The following is a 15,000-nucleotide window of genomic DNA, read 5'->3' as shown; positions in this document are numbered from 1 at the left end:
CCTCTCTCTCTCTTCCTCTTCCTCTTCCTCCACCTCTTGCTCTCTCTGCCTCCATGCGCTAAGTTCTCAAAATGGCTCAACTGAGGCCTGTTTGTGGCTGGCTGATTGGTGTTCAGTTTTATATGTAAGTATTTGTGTCTAAGTGTTTTCAATCACCCAATGTGTTTTGTATTTTGAATAGTTGTGTTGTCCCAATGGTACCTATGAGATTTCATTTATGAACAAAGTGTCTTATGTATAAAATAGTGTGTAGTGTGCAGAAGCAAGTGTGTTGCAGAAAGGTGCAAGTGCGTCACAGAATTGCACCTAATGCCACCTACACACACACGCACGCACGCAGACAGACAGACAGACAGACAGACAGACAGACAGACAGACAGACAAATACACACAGACACACACAGGGCAGCAAGATTTTATGACCCGGTTTGTAATTGAAAAGGTTATTTTTACTGTGTAAATGTCCGCACTGCTGCAGTTTTGATTACCACTGCAGATATTAGTGCTGTTTTGCAAAGGTAAACAAATATGAATGTGCCCCGTAAGAGTTTGAGATTCCCATTAAACAATCCTCACACACCCACACACACACACGCACTTATATAGTGCACCATACCACTGCCCATAAGAGTTTGTGTGTGTGTTGTATGTTTGTGTGCTGTGTGTTTTTGTGTGTGTGTGTGTTTGTGGTGTGTGTGTGTGTGGTGTGTGTGTGTGATGTGTGTTTGTGTGGTGTGTGTGTGTGTGTGTGATGTGTGTTTATATGGTTTGTGTGGTGTGTGTGTGTGTGTGTGATGTGTGTTTATGTGGTGTGTGTGTGTGTGTGGTGTGTGTTGGTGTGGTGTCTGTTTGTGTGGTATGTGTTAGTGTATGTGTGTGTGTGTGTGTGTTTGTGTGGTGGGTGTGTGTGTGTGTGGTGTGTTTTTGTGTGCTGTATGTTTGTGTGGTGTGTGTTTGTGTGGTGTGTGTGTGTGTGTGTGTGGTGTGTGTTATGTGTGGTGTGTGTGTGTGTGTGTGGTGTGTGTGTGTGTGTGTGTGTGTGTTGTGTGTGCGTGTGGTGTGTGTGTGTGGTGTGTGTGTGTTTGTGTTTGTGTGGTGTGTGTGTTTGTGTGGTGGGTGTGTGTGGTGTGTGTGTGTGTGTGTGTGTGTGTGTGTGTGTGTGGTGTATGTTTGTGTGGTATGTGTTAGTGTATGTGTGTGTGTGTGTGTGTGTATGTTTGTGTGGTGTGTGTTTGTGTGGTGTGTGTGTGTGTGGGGGGTGTGTGTTATGTATGTGTGGTGTGTGTGTGTGTGTGTGTGGTGTGGTTTGGTGTGTGTGTGTGTGTTGTGTGTGTGGTGTGTGTGCTTGTGGTGTGTGTTTGTGTGGTGTTTGTGGTGTGTGTGCGTGTGGTGTGTGTGTTGTGTGTGTGTGTGTGTGTGTGTGTGTGTGGTGTGTGTGTGTGTGTAGTGTGTGTGTTATGTGTGGTGTGTGTGCGTGTGGTGTGTGTGTGTGTGTGTGTGTGTGTGTGTGTGGTGTGTGTGTGTGTGTGTGTGTGTGTGGTGTGTGTGTGTGTGGTGTGCAGTGTTGGGAGTAATGCGTTACAAAGTAACGCGTTACTGTAATTCCACTACTTTTAGACAGATGCACATTTGCTGCTTCTGATCTAACGTCTCCTGTCATTAGCTGTGTTTCCAGCGATTGTGTACATGTTTAGATTGCAGATGCATTCTTTACAGTTAATAGGAGCCTCCTCACATTCCTCCTTATTTCGTATTTATGCTAAAACACACAAGAGCGCATTAGGCTACAATTTAAATGGGCATCTTAAAAGCCTTTCCCCTTTCGTTTCCATCTCGTAAGCTCCACTACAGTAAAAGCGCATTGTTGTTTATTTTATCTCTGCTCTTTTTCGCCTATTGCGCAAAAGCTTCGTTATATCAATTTCTCATTAACATAGCCACGCCACACACCAATAGGCCTACATACAGTAGCCTATATATAGCCTTGGCACAAGCAAGCACACGTTTAACTCGAGAGGAAAATGCAGATTTCACTTACCAGATAAAGAAACCTCCAAATAGCCTACCGTACATACTACGTTTACATCGGAATTGACGTCCGTGGTGTTATGGATTCATTTGTCTGCGACAGAACATGCAACTTCTCTCTGGAACACCTTATCAGCCGAAGAGTAACCTTCTGCATAGTGTGCGACAACCCCAAACCCTCGGATGCACATTAGAACTTATTTCGGTAGGTCAGCACTTGTTCCGCGCAGGCTTTTCCCAAACTGGTGGTGCTTAAAATACTATATAATACAACTGTGTTCAAAGCAGGATGAGGATAACCTAAGGTTGTATGTGTGTGTGAGCAGACAATAACTGCTTTGAAAATAAGCCATTTAACATTGTTTCACATTACATCCCATTGAACTCATTCCATGTAGCCTACAGAAGGATTGCAATAATAATGATAATAATAACTTACTATATTGCAGAATTCAGTGTCAGTGCACCACCATGCATACCATGCAGTAGTAGAAGGCCAGCAGTAGGCAGTGTACTGTACATATCTATCAAACCACCTAGATGGTGAGGGTGGCACAAAACAAGGTCAGGGAAGCCTTCGTGCATTGTAGAATGTTTTGTGGTCGGAAAAAGTTTGAGAACTCATGCAAAAGGCTATTCATTTGAAGGCCCGTTGAAACTACAATAAATAGGTCTAAAAATTAGGTTTATTGTGTGACAGTACTGTTCATATTGACATTTTAAGCAGACTTAAAAGTAACTCAAAAGTTACTTTCTCTAGTAACTAATTACTTTTGATATACAGTAATTGGTAAGGTAATTCAATTACTTTTGAAAGAAGTAACTAGTAACTGTAACTAATTACTAATTTTCAGTAACTTTCCCAACACTGGTGGTGTGGTGTGTGTGTTGTGTGTGTGGTGTGTGTGTGGTGTGTGTGTTTGTATTTGTGTGGTGTGTGTGGTGTGTGTGCGGTGTGTGTGTGTTAATAAGACACTAGCGGAGTGGTCAGACTGCAGACTAGTACAGTGCAGTTGGTGCAGAGAGAGTAAGTGTCATTGACAGGCAGCTCATTGGTATTGATCTACGCCACTGATCTGATCTCTCTCTCCCTCCCTCTCTCTCTCCCTCCCTCCCTCCCTCTCTCCCTCCCTCTCCCTCCCTCTCTCTCTCTCTCTCTCTATCTCTCTCTCCCTCCCTCTCTCCCTCCCTCTCTCTCTCTCCCTCCCTCCCTCTCTCCCTCTCTCTCTCTCTCCCTCCCTCTCCCCCCCCCCTCTCTAATGAATCATACACTTAAATATTCCACAAGTTCCACTATACAAACAGCCCAGGCTCCTCGTTAGAACACACACACACACACAATCTATCTCTCACAAACACACACACATCCATTATTCTTTATTGCTTGGCCACACAGTCAATTTCATTATTTCTCATCTCACACACTCACACACAGTCACACACACTATAGCTATTCAACGCTATGCCCCCTACTCTACCCCCCCATGCACACTTACAAACATTGTTCCATACAACCATCCGGTACATAAACACACACACACACACACACACAGACACACAGACACACACACACACAGACACACAAACACACACACACACAGACACACACACACACACACACACACACACACACACACACACACACACACACACACAGACACACACACACACACACACACACACACACACACACAGACACACACACACACACACACACACACACACACACACACACACACACACAGACACACACACACACACACACACACACACATTCTGATGTTCTCTTTTCCTTCCTTTTCCCATCAGCTTTCATGATGTCGATGTGTCCCTTTCCAATCCTCCCCCTCTCTATCTCTCTCTCCCTCCCTCTCTCCTCCCTTTCCCTCATCCCCCTCTCTCTGTTTCTGCCTAATTGAATGAATGCACACAGTTGCCGTGAGGATGATGTATCCCCTACAGTGTGTGTGTGTGTGTGTGTGTGTGCCAGCTCTGGATCTGAGATGGCCGTAATTAAAAGGCACTCTAAGGACGTTAGGCGGGCGGCTTCACTGCCAGCCTGATCTCCTGTCAGAGCAGCTTGGTAATGACGAGATGACCAGCCGGACAGATGAAGGAGCCGCAATCACAGATCACCGACAGCACACTCACTAGTGCACTCACTCACTAGTGCACTCACTCACTAGTCCACTCACTAGTGCAGTCACTCACTAGTCTACTCACTCACTAGTCCACTCACTCACTAGTGCACTCACTCACAGAGGGTTAAGGCTGCCAGTCTTATGACATGTCATTTTCTATATTTTTGATATGTTGCTGAGTAGATCATAAACAGCAAAGAAAAGTGATTGATAATGACTGACTGACTATTATTGTGTTACATGCTTCAAATGTAAAGCACTTTGAGCTGCATTCTGTGTATGAAAGGTGCTATACAAATAAAGCTTATTATTATTATTATTACTAGTCCACTCACTCACTAGTCCACTCACTAGTGCACTCACTCACTAGTGCACTCACTCACTAGTGCACTCACTCACTAGTCCACTTACTCACTAGTCCACTCACTAGTGCACTCACTCACTAGTCCACTCACTAGTCCACTCACTCACTAGTCCACTCACTAGTGCACTCACTCACTAGTCCACTCACTCACTAGTCCACTCACTCACTAGTCCACTCACTAGTGCACTCACTCACTAGTGCACTCACTCACTAGTCCACTCACTCACTAGTCCACTCACTAGTCCACTCACTCACTAGTCCACTCACTCACTAGTGCACTCACTCACTAGTCCACTCACTAGTGCACTCACTCACTAGTCCACTCACTCGCTAGTCCACTCACTAGTGCACTCACTCACTAGTCCACTCACTCACTAGTCCACTCACTAGTGCACTCACTCACTAGTCCACTTACTAGTGCTTTTATCCTTCACAATCACAGATCACCGACAGCACAATCACTAGTGCACTCACTCACTAGTCCACTCACTCACTAGTCCACTTACAAGTGCTTTTATCCTTCAAAATCACAGATCACCGTCAGCACGCTCACTAGCACTCACTAGTCCACTCACTAGTGCACTCACTCACTAGTGCACACACTCACTAGTCCAGCATTCAGTTAAACTATGCAAGACCTATGTAATATAGACAGACATGTGCTCTATCCAGACATGCAGATGAAGGAGCCGCTCTCTGCTTTTATCCTTCATAATCATGCAATCACAGATCACCATCAGCACATGTGCTGCTTGAAACAGGCAAGAGCCAAAGCATTTCCAGATCGGAGAGGGAGAAAGACCCATGTAGTATAGACAGACATGTAGTATAGACACATGTAGTATAGACAGACATGTAGTATAGACACATGTAGTATAGACAGACATGTGTACCATCCTGCCATACAGTTCTGATTTATCTTCATCTTAATGTTCCCTTTATTAAATATCTCATCTTAATGTTCCCTTTATTAAATATCTCATCTTCAAGCTCTTTTGTGATAAAACAGGAGAAGAATGCCGTACACCTACATTTGAGGAAGACGTCCAGGCCTCGTTGAGCTGAAACCCCGTTGTGTTAACAGAGCTAATATTTGCATATGGCATTAAACACATGATTAAATAAGGGCACATCATGAGCGCTGCGAACAGGCCCTTGAGGTTTGAAGCACTCGTTGCGCTGAATGAATGCGTTGAACCCGCGTTTGGCGCGCCTGCCACTCCACTTCTGTGGCGCTCGCTTAAACAAGCGCGCTTTCACATGGAAATGAGCCACGCTAGATGCTCGCTCGTCCTCCGCGGGTCAGTCACCTCAGAGCGTTCACTCTGCGTCGAACAGCATGATTTATGCTTTCATTAAAAATATAATTCACCTCCACCAGGACACGTCTTGCAATATTGTCATCACTGTGCGCCAAAACTGGCCAAGACATGACGGCCATAAACCCGCGGCCATCGTGGGCTCTGGCCGACACACATACCCAATTTAGTCAGATGGCGCCTCACAAGCAATAGCCATAAAGGCCCCTGTCACTTTGTGATGGTTACAATTAGTAGAGGCCTGCTGCTTTAAAACATTTCTTGGCATAATTCGAGGCAGCCTTCCCGATACCTCTGAGTACCTATCAGATAAAATGGTGCTATGTCGGGGGGTGGTAGTTTTAGCGTAGTGGATAAGTATAGTATAGTATATATACTTTTTTGATCCCGTGAGGGAAATTTGGTCTCTGCATTTAACCCAATCGGTGAATTAGTGAAACACAAACAGCATACAGTGAACACACATTGAGGTGAAGCACACACTAATCCCGGCGCAGTGAGCTGCCTGCTACAACTGCGGCGCTCGGGGAGCAGTGAGGGGTTAGGTGCCTTGCTCAAGGGCACTTCAGCCGCGGCCCACTGGTCGGGGCTCGAACCGGCAACCCTCCGGTTACGAGTCCAGAGTGCTAACCAGTGGACCACGGCTGCCCCAAGGATAAGGAATTTTGCATAAGGAAATGCTTGTGGCTTCAATTCCTTGTGCAAAGCACTTCACTCGGAGTTGCTCAGAGGCTTGTAATAATTGATGTGTACATCGCTTAGAATAAAAGTGCCAGACAAATACTTCAGTAAAGTAATAGAGATCATACATATTTAATATCAAGATGTCCTGCTATATTTCACTACTGAACATGTTTAGAATAAATAACTGCCTATTCAGTCCCTGTCGGTAGCCTAAACCACTGGACTACTGATGGTGACCACGGGGTAAACCTGAGTCACTGGCCATCAGAATGAAACGTTGACCAAATTGTGAGGACATCATTTGTTATAACTCATTTCAATCAATGGAGGTGTGGCCAATGATAAAAAAAAAAGTGCAAAGACAGCTTACGCCCACCAAGGTTATCTAGTGGATTAATAAGGAGCAGTAGGTTTGTTTATTTTTTTCTCCACACGGGCAATAAATCACTTTTATTCATCAAAATACGACATTTGTCGTAATGCCTACGTATACAACAAGATTGTGTGCGTCACCTGGCTCTTCTCTTTCAGCACTGATCTTTCTCACCCTCCATCCTAAACGGTCACGGTAAGGCGCGTGCCAGGGAAGGTCACATTTTGTTCTTTGCCACTTTCAGCAATCGGATGCGAAGTCAAGACGACAATTAGTCACACAAGTTTAAGGAAGCTCGTGCCAAATAAATGGTCATCCTGTATTGATTTGTAGAGGCCGGTGACTAGCCTCGTGGCCCCTCGTTATAAAACCAGAAGCGTGAAGCCCAGAGACAGTATTCCTGTGTGACCACTCACACACACACAGACACACACACCCGGAGCCGAGCGCGCAAGGACGAGCGCAGAGAACACCACGGAACTAACGCACCAGTGAGCGCGTGTATGGAGAGGAATCCTGCCTCCAAATAGTATCGCAGAGAAGTTACAAAACGATACTAATACAGATACTGAAAAGAAAAGAAATTATATTTTAGCCTCTGTGAACGGCCCGTTTGTGTTGTTTATATATTCTTATTCGTTTTCTAAATATCCGGTCTCTCTCTGCTTTTAACGGACAAGGAATTTAAAGACTTCAGTTGCGCACAAAAATCTGCTTCAGTATGAAATTACTACTATCAGCTGTAGTGCTTTTCTTGGTTCTGGCACAAGTATTTTGTGAAGAATTCGGTGCCAAAGAGGATCCAGATTACTGGTCGAACAACATTCGAATACAGGTAACTATATTTTACATGGAGTAGCTTTATTTTGAATTATCAAATTATCAAATTTTATTATCAAATTATTTTAAATGCTCTTTCATTGCTAACATTATTTTAGTTTAGGTTATTGCAAGTTTTCAGATACAAGTTGTTAGCCTACAACAGGCCGTTTATATTTGCTTCGTACAAGATCAGACTTTGCGCTCTGTCATGGTTTTTCCAAGACTTGTAGTCAGTTTATTTGTTTGCATGGATAAACATTTTGAAACTGTTCGTTTCAAAAGAATTATGGGGAAAAATAGCTAAATTAAATATAATATGATTGTAATGTCTGTATTGTTGTTAATAGGCTGGTGATAGTATTGGTAATTACGACTAACTTTAAGCGCTTTGATGCTTTAATCGGGAGATTGCCTGTCTAGCCAAGGTCTCCTTATATCACGACATCCTGGCGACTACTTTCAGATGTAGCGCACGTTTTCTATTTGACATTGCGGGTTGGACCGCAGCCAAGCGCCCGAAGGCTGACACGGGTCCGCCTCCCATTGAAAATGCCTCGGGCGTCTCCGTCAGATGGATCGTTGTGCGCAAAGCATGTTACATGATGTGAAATGTCTCAAACTGCCACAGACAAGCTTTTCATTCAAGTCCTATTCAAGTATAATTCACATGAAATGTCGGAACAGAGCAGGTAAATCAATGTAACCACGCTGGCTGCTGCAGAACACACCGGGTTACGTTTTTAACTTTCATCGATCGCATCTAAGACTCAAGAGCACTCCCGCACTCCCATTACTCTGTCGTTTTACGTTACACTGATCTAATTTCTTCCTAGGATGAGTGGTTCCCCTCCGACCCGTTCAGAGAGATACTGCGGAGAATGACGAGAAAGCCCCGACCCAATCAATTCATCGGACTCATGGGCAAACGCTCCTCCGGTAAGACCATTGCGCATCACTTTATTGATGGCTTTAAGTGGTGCCCACCTTACGCTGGCCCATGGCTGAACGCACGGAAAAATATGCACATAACGCAGTTCTAAGAACAGATGAACAAGAGTGATAGAGAAAACCACCTGCAAATTATGTTCAACAATTTACTGGCAGTTAAGTGGTGCGCCAGATGTCTCTCACTAACGCTTTCGTCTTTTACCCACAGCAAACGCACAGATCACCCGGAAAAGTGAGTACCTTCTCCTCTGCACATTCTAAAAGCTCCGAAACAAAACCTTTATTTGAAAAAAAAAAAGTTGAGACTGGATGCAGATGAGCTGACAGACTAGACCAGGCGTTGTTCTGATATGGTCAGCCCTGCAGGGGAGGCAAATACAGGAGATGGCCCAGCATGGACGAGTTTAATGACTTGATTTGTAATCCTGCTGTTGTCTTACACTGGTCCATGCAGCTCTTTCTTATTAAAAAAAAAATGTTCTCTCTGCCATTTATACAAATATAGTCATTTAAAAAGCCAAACGCACACTGGAAAATGTATTCTTACACATAGAACCACAACCCCCTGCAGCGGGAGCAGAGAGAACTACAGTATACCGGCAGTCATTACAGTGCCTGTCAGTGTCAGCATTTCAGACGAGCGTGCATGTGTGTGTGAGCGTATGTGTGTAGAGTGTAGGTGTGTGTGCGTGTGTGAGTGCATGTGTGTGTATAGGGGGAGGGTCAGTACAAAGCATATATACCTCTCGTTATTGTAATGAGACAGACGAAAGGAGAGAGAGTGTGTGTGTGTGTGTGTGTGTGTGTGTCTCTCTCTCTCTGGTGTGTGTGTGCGGCTACTAAGCTTTAAGCAGGATATGAGTGCGGTTTATCAGTGTTAATAGCGTGTATGTGGTCATGTCTGCCAATCAGGCTGAAACACAATATCCGGCAGAGCAAAGACCTCCAGGCGCCACACACAAACACACACACACACATAGCTGTTTACTCTGGTGGCTTTGAGTGTGAGGTCTGCAAATACTGGCATGTCCCAGCCCACTGACATGCAATCGAAGAGAGACGCGTGTCCCACGTTAGTTGAAACACACTCACTCTTATCTGCAGTGATAATTAGCTTGGGTAGTGGCGGCATGGCAACAGCAATACAGGGGATTATGGGTCGTTATAAAGAGAGGGGCTTCAGAAGTGTGTGTGTGTGTGTGTGTGTGATCCCCAGAGATTACTTCAATTCCACCGTCACACACAGCCCACCCCTCAGCTTCACACTGCCTGACAGATCACCTGTCTGCCCCTCCTGAGAGGCTATCACACACACACACACATATTAATAAGGACAGGGAGTCCTTCAGATACAGCGTACCCGCTGCCATTAAGAAGCAGCTCAACAGGGAGCACAGGCCTCCAAGAAAAATGAGAGAAAAACACACACACACACACATTCACTGATGCTAGTACAAAGTGCCCTGTGCCAAAATGCCTTCAGCTGCAATTTATACGTCTAGGATTAAGCCTCTGTGTGTGTGTTGGGAACTCTGATGTATGATACTAATGACCTCCTCATGGTTCTGTCTTTTGCAGGGCATAAAATCAACTCTTTTGTGGGCCTGATGGGAAAGAGGAGTCAGGAAGAGCCAGGTGAGTGTGCAGGCCCATCCCATCTCTCAGCTTTTAAAAGCCTGCATCACCTAGCCTAGCCTACCTCAGCTTTTAAAAGCCTGCGTCACCTAGTCTAGCCTACCTCAGCTTTTAAAAGCCTGTCACCTAGTCTACTAGCCTACCTCAGCTTTTAAAAGCCTGTGTCACCTAGTCTAGCCTACCTCAGCTTTTAAAAGCCTGCTTCACCTAGCCTAGTCTACCTCAGATTTTAAAAGCCTGCTTCACCTAAGTCTACCTCAGCTAAAATCTCACCCCACCTGGCCTAGCCTCAGTGTTTAAAAGTCTGCTTTACCTAACCTACTTCATCTTTAAAAGTCCATTTAATCTAATCTACTTTAGCGTTTAACATAGTCAGCATATCAACACATCTCCGATGGCAAGCCAGTCCTTACAAATCATGAGGGGACAAAACACTCCACATTGGGCCCCCTCATTCACACACACTCCAGCCCACCGGGAAGCTACATCACAACACACACCCTCACATGCCGCCCTTCTACTGGGCCTTGGAAGGGGAGATTAAATGCACACTTTGACCCCAATAAACCAGTCGGAGTCATTTCAAACAGCACCGCGGCACAGGCATCAGGTGTGGTGAAGGCTACCTCGTCAGGCAGGTCGAACCATTTAAATTCAGCAGAGCACCCTGCTGAAGCGGAGGTAGCCTTCTATAGATAAAAAAGCCAAATCCAGGCAGCCTTAAACCCAGAGCTCTCTCATCTCGACTGCATTGCCTTCCACCTCAGACCACTCACTCAAGGTTCCCACGGTTTAAAGGCAGTCAGCTCCCACGCACACACCTGGCTCTTGCCTACCTTAAATGTTTTTTTTTCTGTGTTGCAGATTCTTATGAGTGGAACACAATACGGAGCTACGACAAGCGACGCTAGCGGAGCACGCGTGCATCAGATGTTCCTCTCGCGCCAATCTCATGCCCTCCACGAGCGGCCGTGCCGCTTTCACGCCGTGTTTTTTGTTCTCTCGGATTTTTTGTAAAGAAAGAAAGTGTAGTTGGTTGACACTGTAAAGTTTAATAAACATTTGGGTTTCTCATTGTGTTTGATGTAGCAGTAATGTATTAATGGTGACGATTTGACATTCCCCATAAGCGTGAATTGAACTTCATCCCGCCATTGGCGCGTGTAAAAAACCTCATCATGTTCTCAACTCAAATCACCGTCCAGCTGTCACGACGTTGTGGCCATGGAGATGTGGCAACAGCTGTTGTGATTTGTCAAATCATAGCTTTGTGCCCAGGGCACATGAAGAAATTGCACTGCCAACCCCACTGTCTAGTGCCTCGTTCGTCTCTGCCATTACTCTTAACCGAATGTGCTGTAAACACAGACACGTCAAAGTTGTTTCTTTGTCCATTGGTTTAGTTTTCTCCCACCGATTTGTGGCTTTTCGACATTACCTTGTGATTCAAGGTGTAAGTGCGATATGACAGTCTTGTAATTGTGTGTAATGTGGCTTAATATATTAAAATTATTTTCTTTATTGGTGGAACGTCATTTATTTTTGTTTATATCCTATTATTATGCTGCATTACTGTTTTAAATAGTACAAAGTACGTTTAGCTGTATTGACATACTGCCACCTGGTGGCAAACGGTGGCAGTATTTCAAAGTCAAAGTCTGCTTTATTGTCAATTTCTTCACATGTCAAAGACATACAAAGAGATCGAAATTACGTTTCCCACTATCCCACGGTGGAGACAAGACATATTTTACCAATTAGGTCCACAGACAAACATAACATTCAAGTAAACAATATAAAAAGTAAAAAATCAGAAGGCACATACAATGAAGAAAATAAGAGCAGCAAAATTTGAGTTGAAAATGTGCAATTGTGCATACAGTAGACAGTATTTCTGAATATAACCACGGTTGAGATAAACTGCAAAAGAACTTGTTCGCACTGTCCCTTCAGATAATGATGGCCGGGTATACACTACTCCATCACAAAATAAAAATTAAAATAATAAGCCAACACTTACAGTTCTTTCACAATTGCTAACCACAATTTTTTTTAAACCTTCCACCCTTTTCTCCATTCTCAAACTACATTCACAAAACCTCTGACATCACTTGCAAAATTAAATAATCGCGTCAAACGTTTTACTTTTGCTCAAACCAAACTATGTAAGGAAACTGATCCAATGTGTGACTGAAGTGTCCCCTTCATCCCTTGAGCAGTCTTCTCTACTGGGTACAGCCTGGTCTGTTTCACCCTCTCATCATCAGGCCCACAGCACATCATATCAAATCACTTTTCACAGCTTTAGACACGTCACTGAGAGCAGCAGAAAAAAACTTTATTTTTTGGTAGATACCACATACCATTTCTGTAGATAATATTTTTTCTATAGGTTTCCATGATGAAACATTCTGTTGCTATTTTCCTATCGCTCCTGGTATGAATGGCCCTTTTTAATAGAACTGATACATTACAAAATATGCTTAAATTGAAAAAGAAATGTTACATTAAATGTATTATGCATTTTTTAAATCACTGATGTCCTAATGTCAGAAACTGTTCACACCAAAGACCATAACTATAACGATAATAGCAAAAAATATATAAATGGCAACAACTGTAACGATAATGTACGCTCATATCGTTACGGTCATCGTTAGTGGTGTGAATGGCCCTTTTTAAGAAAACTGACATTGCAAAATATGCTTAGGTCCAGGTTCATCACAGCGTCATACACTCGCACAGCTCTCAAAGCTACAGGCAATTCAGGAAGAGAACAAAAGCAGAGAAAGATGTGAGGGGTCGGCCTGACCAGATTTCGCCACACAGGTAAGGGTGTGCACAGGTAAGGGAGTGCACAGGTGTAAGGGTGTGCACAGGTGTAAGGGTGAGCACAGGTAAGGGTGAGCACAGGTAAGGGTGAGCACAGGTAAGGGAGTGCACAGGTAAAGGGGTGCACAGGTAAAGGGGTGTAGGTAAAGGGGCATAAAGGTAAAGGGGTACAGGTAAAGGGGCATAAAGGTAAAGGGGTGTAGGTAAAGGGGTGTAGGTAAAGGGGTGTAGGTAAAGGGGCATAAAGGTAAAGCAGTGTAGGTAAAGGGGTGTAGGTAAAGGGGCATAAAGGTAAAGGGGTGTAGGTAAAGGATTTGGCGTTTAGACTCTACAGCCGGGAGTTTCAAGTTTGATTGACAGGCATGGGTGCCTATGGCAACATGGAAAGGGTTGGGGGTGTGGCGTTCACCAGTTGCATGAAACATGCCAGTCACACATTTGACCTTTTGACCTCTCAGGAGGATTCCATTTATATAACAACAATATTTTGCTATGCATTACCAGTGTCTGGCCCCATAACTGAATACTCCCTCCTAAACGTGGATGAGTCCTTTGGGTTAGGGTGTGTGTGTGTGTGTGTGTGTGAGTCTGTGTGTGTGTGTGTGTGTGTCTGTGTGTCTAAGCAGCAGTCTTTCAGGTTAAAATGTCATACTGGGCACATTGTGGTGGCACATTGTCGTGTGTGTGTGTGTGTGTGTGTGTGTGTGTGTGTGTGTGTGTGTGTGTGTGTAAAGGGTGTTGAGATGGAGAGCTTTTCAGAAGACGGGTCTGGATTGTAGATGGACAAGGTTCTAGGAGAGTGGTTCTATTGGTCTTTAGAATATTCTAGCAGACTGGTCCTTGTTTGCAAATGGAAAGGGTTGTAACAGGTTCCACTGGTTCTTAAGGGGTTTGTAAATGAACAGGGTTCTAGCAGAGCGGTTCTACTGGTTCTTAAGGGGTTTGTAAATGAACAGGGTTCTAGCAGAGCGGTTCTACTGGTTCTTAAGGGGTTTGTAAATGAACAGGGTTCTAGCAGAGCGGTTCTACTTCTCCTGGTCACGTTATTGAATGGACAGAGTTCTAGCAGAGCGGTTCTACTCGTCCTTGTCAGGTTTGTAAATGGACAGGGTTCTGGCGGAGGGGTCGCTGGCGTTGATCCATCGGGGCATCCAGTAGTGCGGGGTCCACTCACAGCGCCCTGGGTAGTGCTTCTCAAAGACCCGCCGGAAGTAGAACGCCTCTTTGGTCTTGGGGGGGTTGAACGGGAAGGTATGAGCAGCTCTCTCCAGATCCGAGTCATTCACCTATGGGGGAGGGAACACGCAGTTACACTCAGGGCCTAAAGAAATGTCTGTGCCTCAAGTTATCAGACATTTATGAGGACGTCATATATACTGTAGTTTCATTGCCCATTTTCAAATCTTAAACATACCAGCTCACGCCTGAATTCAGGCACGGTGCCTGAACACTTTAAGCCCTGTACATGACGTACAACAATTAAACTTTAAACATAACTTTAACGAGTTTTTTTACGCATGCATGCATGTGTGTGTGTGCACCTCGGACTCGATGTGCTCCTGTAGGCTGGTGTACCAGGACCTCGACGGACATGATTCCGTCGCATGCGCGTGTGTGTGTGTGTGTGTGTGTGTGTGTGTGTGTGTACCTCAGACTCGATGTGCTCCTGTAGGCTGGTGTACCAGGACTTCTTGACGGACATGATTCCGTCGCTGAACGCCTCTTTGCGCCTCCACAGCACCTCGTCAGGGATAAGGTCCTCACCTGCAAACGCGTCGCGCAGGAGGAACTTCTCCACGCCGTCCTGGACACACACACACACACACAGTTTACTTCTTTATTTGTATCCACAAT

The 15,000-nt window shown here is 44.7% G+C and overlaps 2 protein-coding genes across 2 annotated transcripts in view; one reads left to right on the top strand and one right to left on the bottom strand.

The window, feature by feature from the left end:
• Positions 1-7,242: 7,242 nt before the first annotated feature.
• On the top strand, positions 7,243-11,393 carry tac1 (tachykinin precursor 1). Its single transcript, XM_042076765.1, has 5 exons — positions 7,243-7,744; positions 8,565-8,667; positions 8,888-8,911; positions 10,258-10,314; positions 11,179-11,393. The coding sequence occupies exons 1-5, from the start codon at positions 7,631-7,633 to the stop codon at positions 11,223-11,225; spliced, it is 345 nt and encodes a 114-aa protein (XP_041932699.1). The 5' UTR covers positions 7,243-7,630; the 3' UTR covers positions 11,226-11,393.
• A 1,238-nt stretch (positions 11,394-12,631) lies between these two features.
• asns (asparagine synthetase) overlaps positions 12,632-15,000 on the bottom strand; it is a 21,673-nt gene continuing 19,304 nt past the window's right edge. The window contains exons 11-12 of the mRNA XM_042076764.1: positions 14,795-14,950; positions 12,632-14,432 (exon numbers count right to left, since the gene is read on the bottom strand). Of these exons, the coding sequence (XP_041932698.1) occupies positions 14,223-14,432; positions 14,795-14,950 (366 nt within the window). The 3' untranslated portion in view covers positions 12,632-14,222. The remainder of the gene's footprint in view (positions 14,433-14,794; positions 14,951-15,000) is intronic.

Source organism: Alosa sapidissima, chromosome 21 (assembly GCF_018492685.1).
Source record: "Alosa sapidissima isolate fAloSap1 chromosome 21, fAloSap1.pri, whole genome shotgun sequence".
NCBI classification, from domain to species: domain Eukaryota; kingdom Metazoa; phylum Chordata; class Actinopteri; order Clupeiformes; family Clupeidae; genus Alosa; species Alosa sapidissima.
Note: the sequence above shows the minus strand (reverse complement) of the source record. Positions and strands in the feature narration are given on the sequence as shown.

Coding starts and splice junctions, on each gene's coding strand:
- tac1 (XM_042076765.1), top strand. CDS start 7,631: ATGAAATTACTACTATCAGCTGTAGTGCTTTTCTTGGTTCTGGCACAA. Junction 8,912..10,257: donor CGCACAGATCACCCGGAAAA/GTGAGTACCTTC, acceptor TGTCTTTTGCAG/GGCATAAAATCAACTCTTTT. Junction 10,315..11,178: donor GAGGAGTCAGGAAGAGCCAG/GTGAGTGTGCAG, acceptor TCTGTGTTGCAG/ATTCTTATGAGTGGAACACA.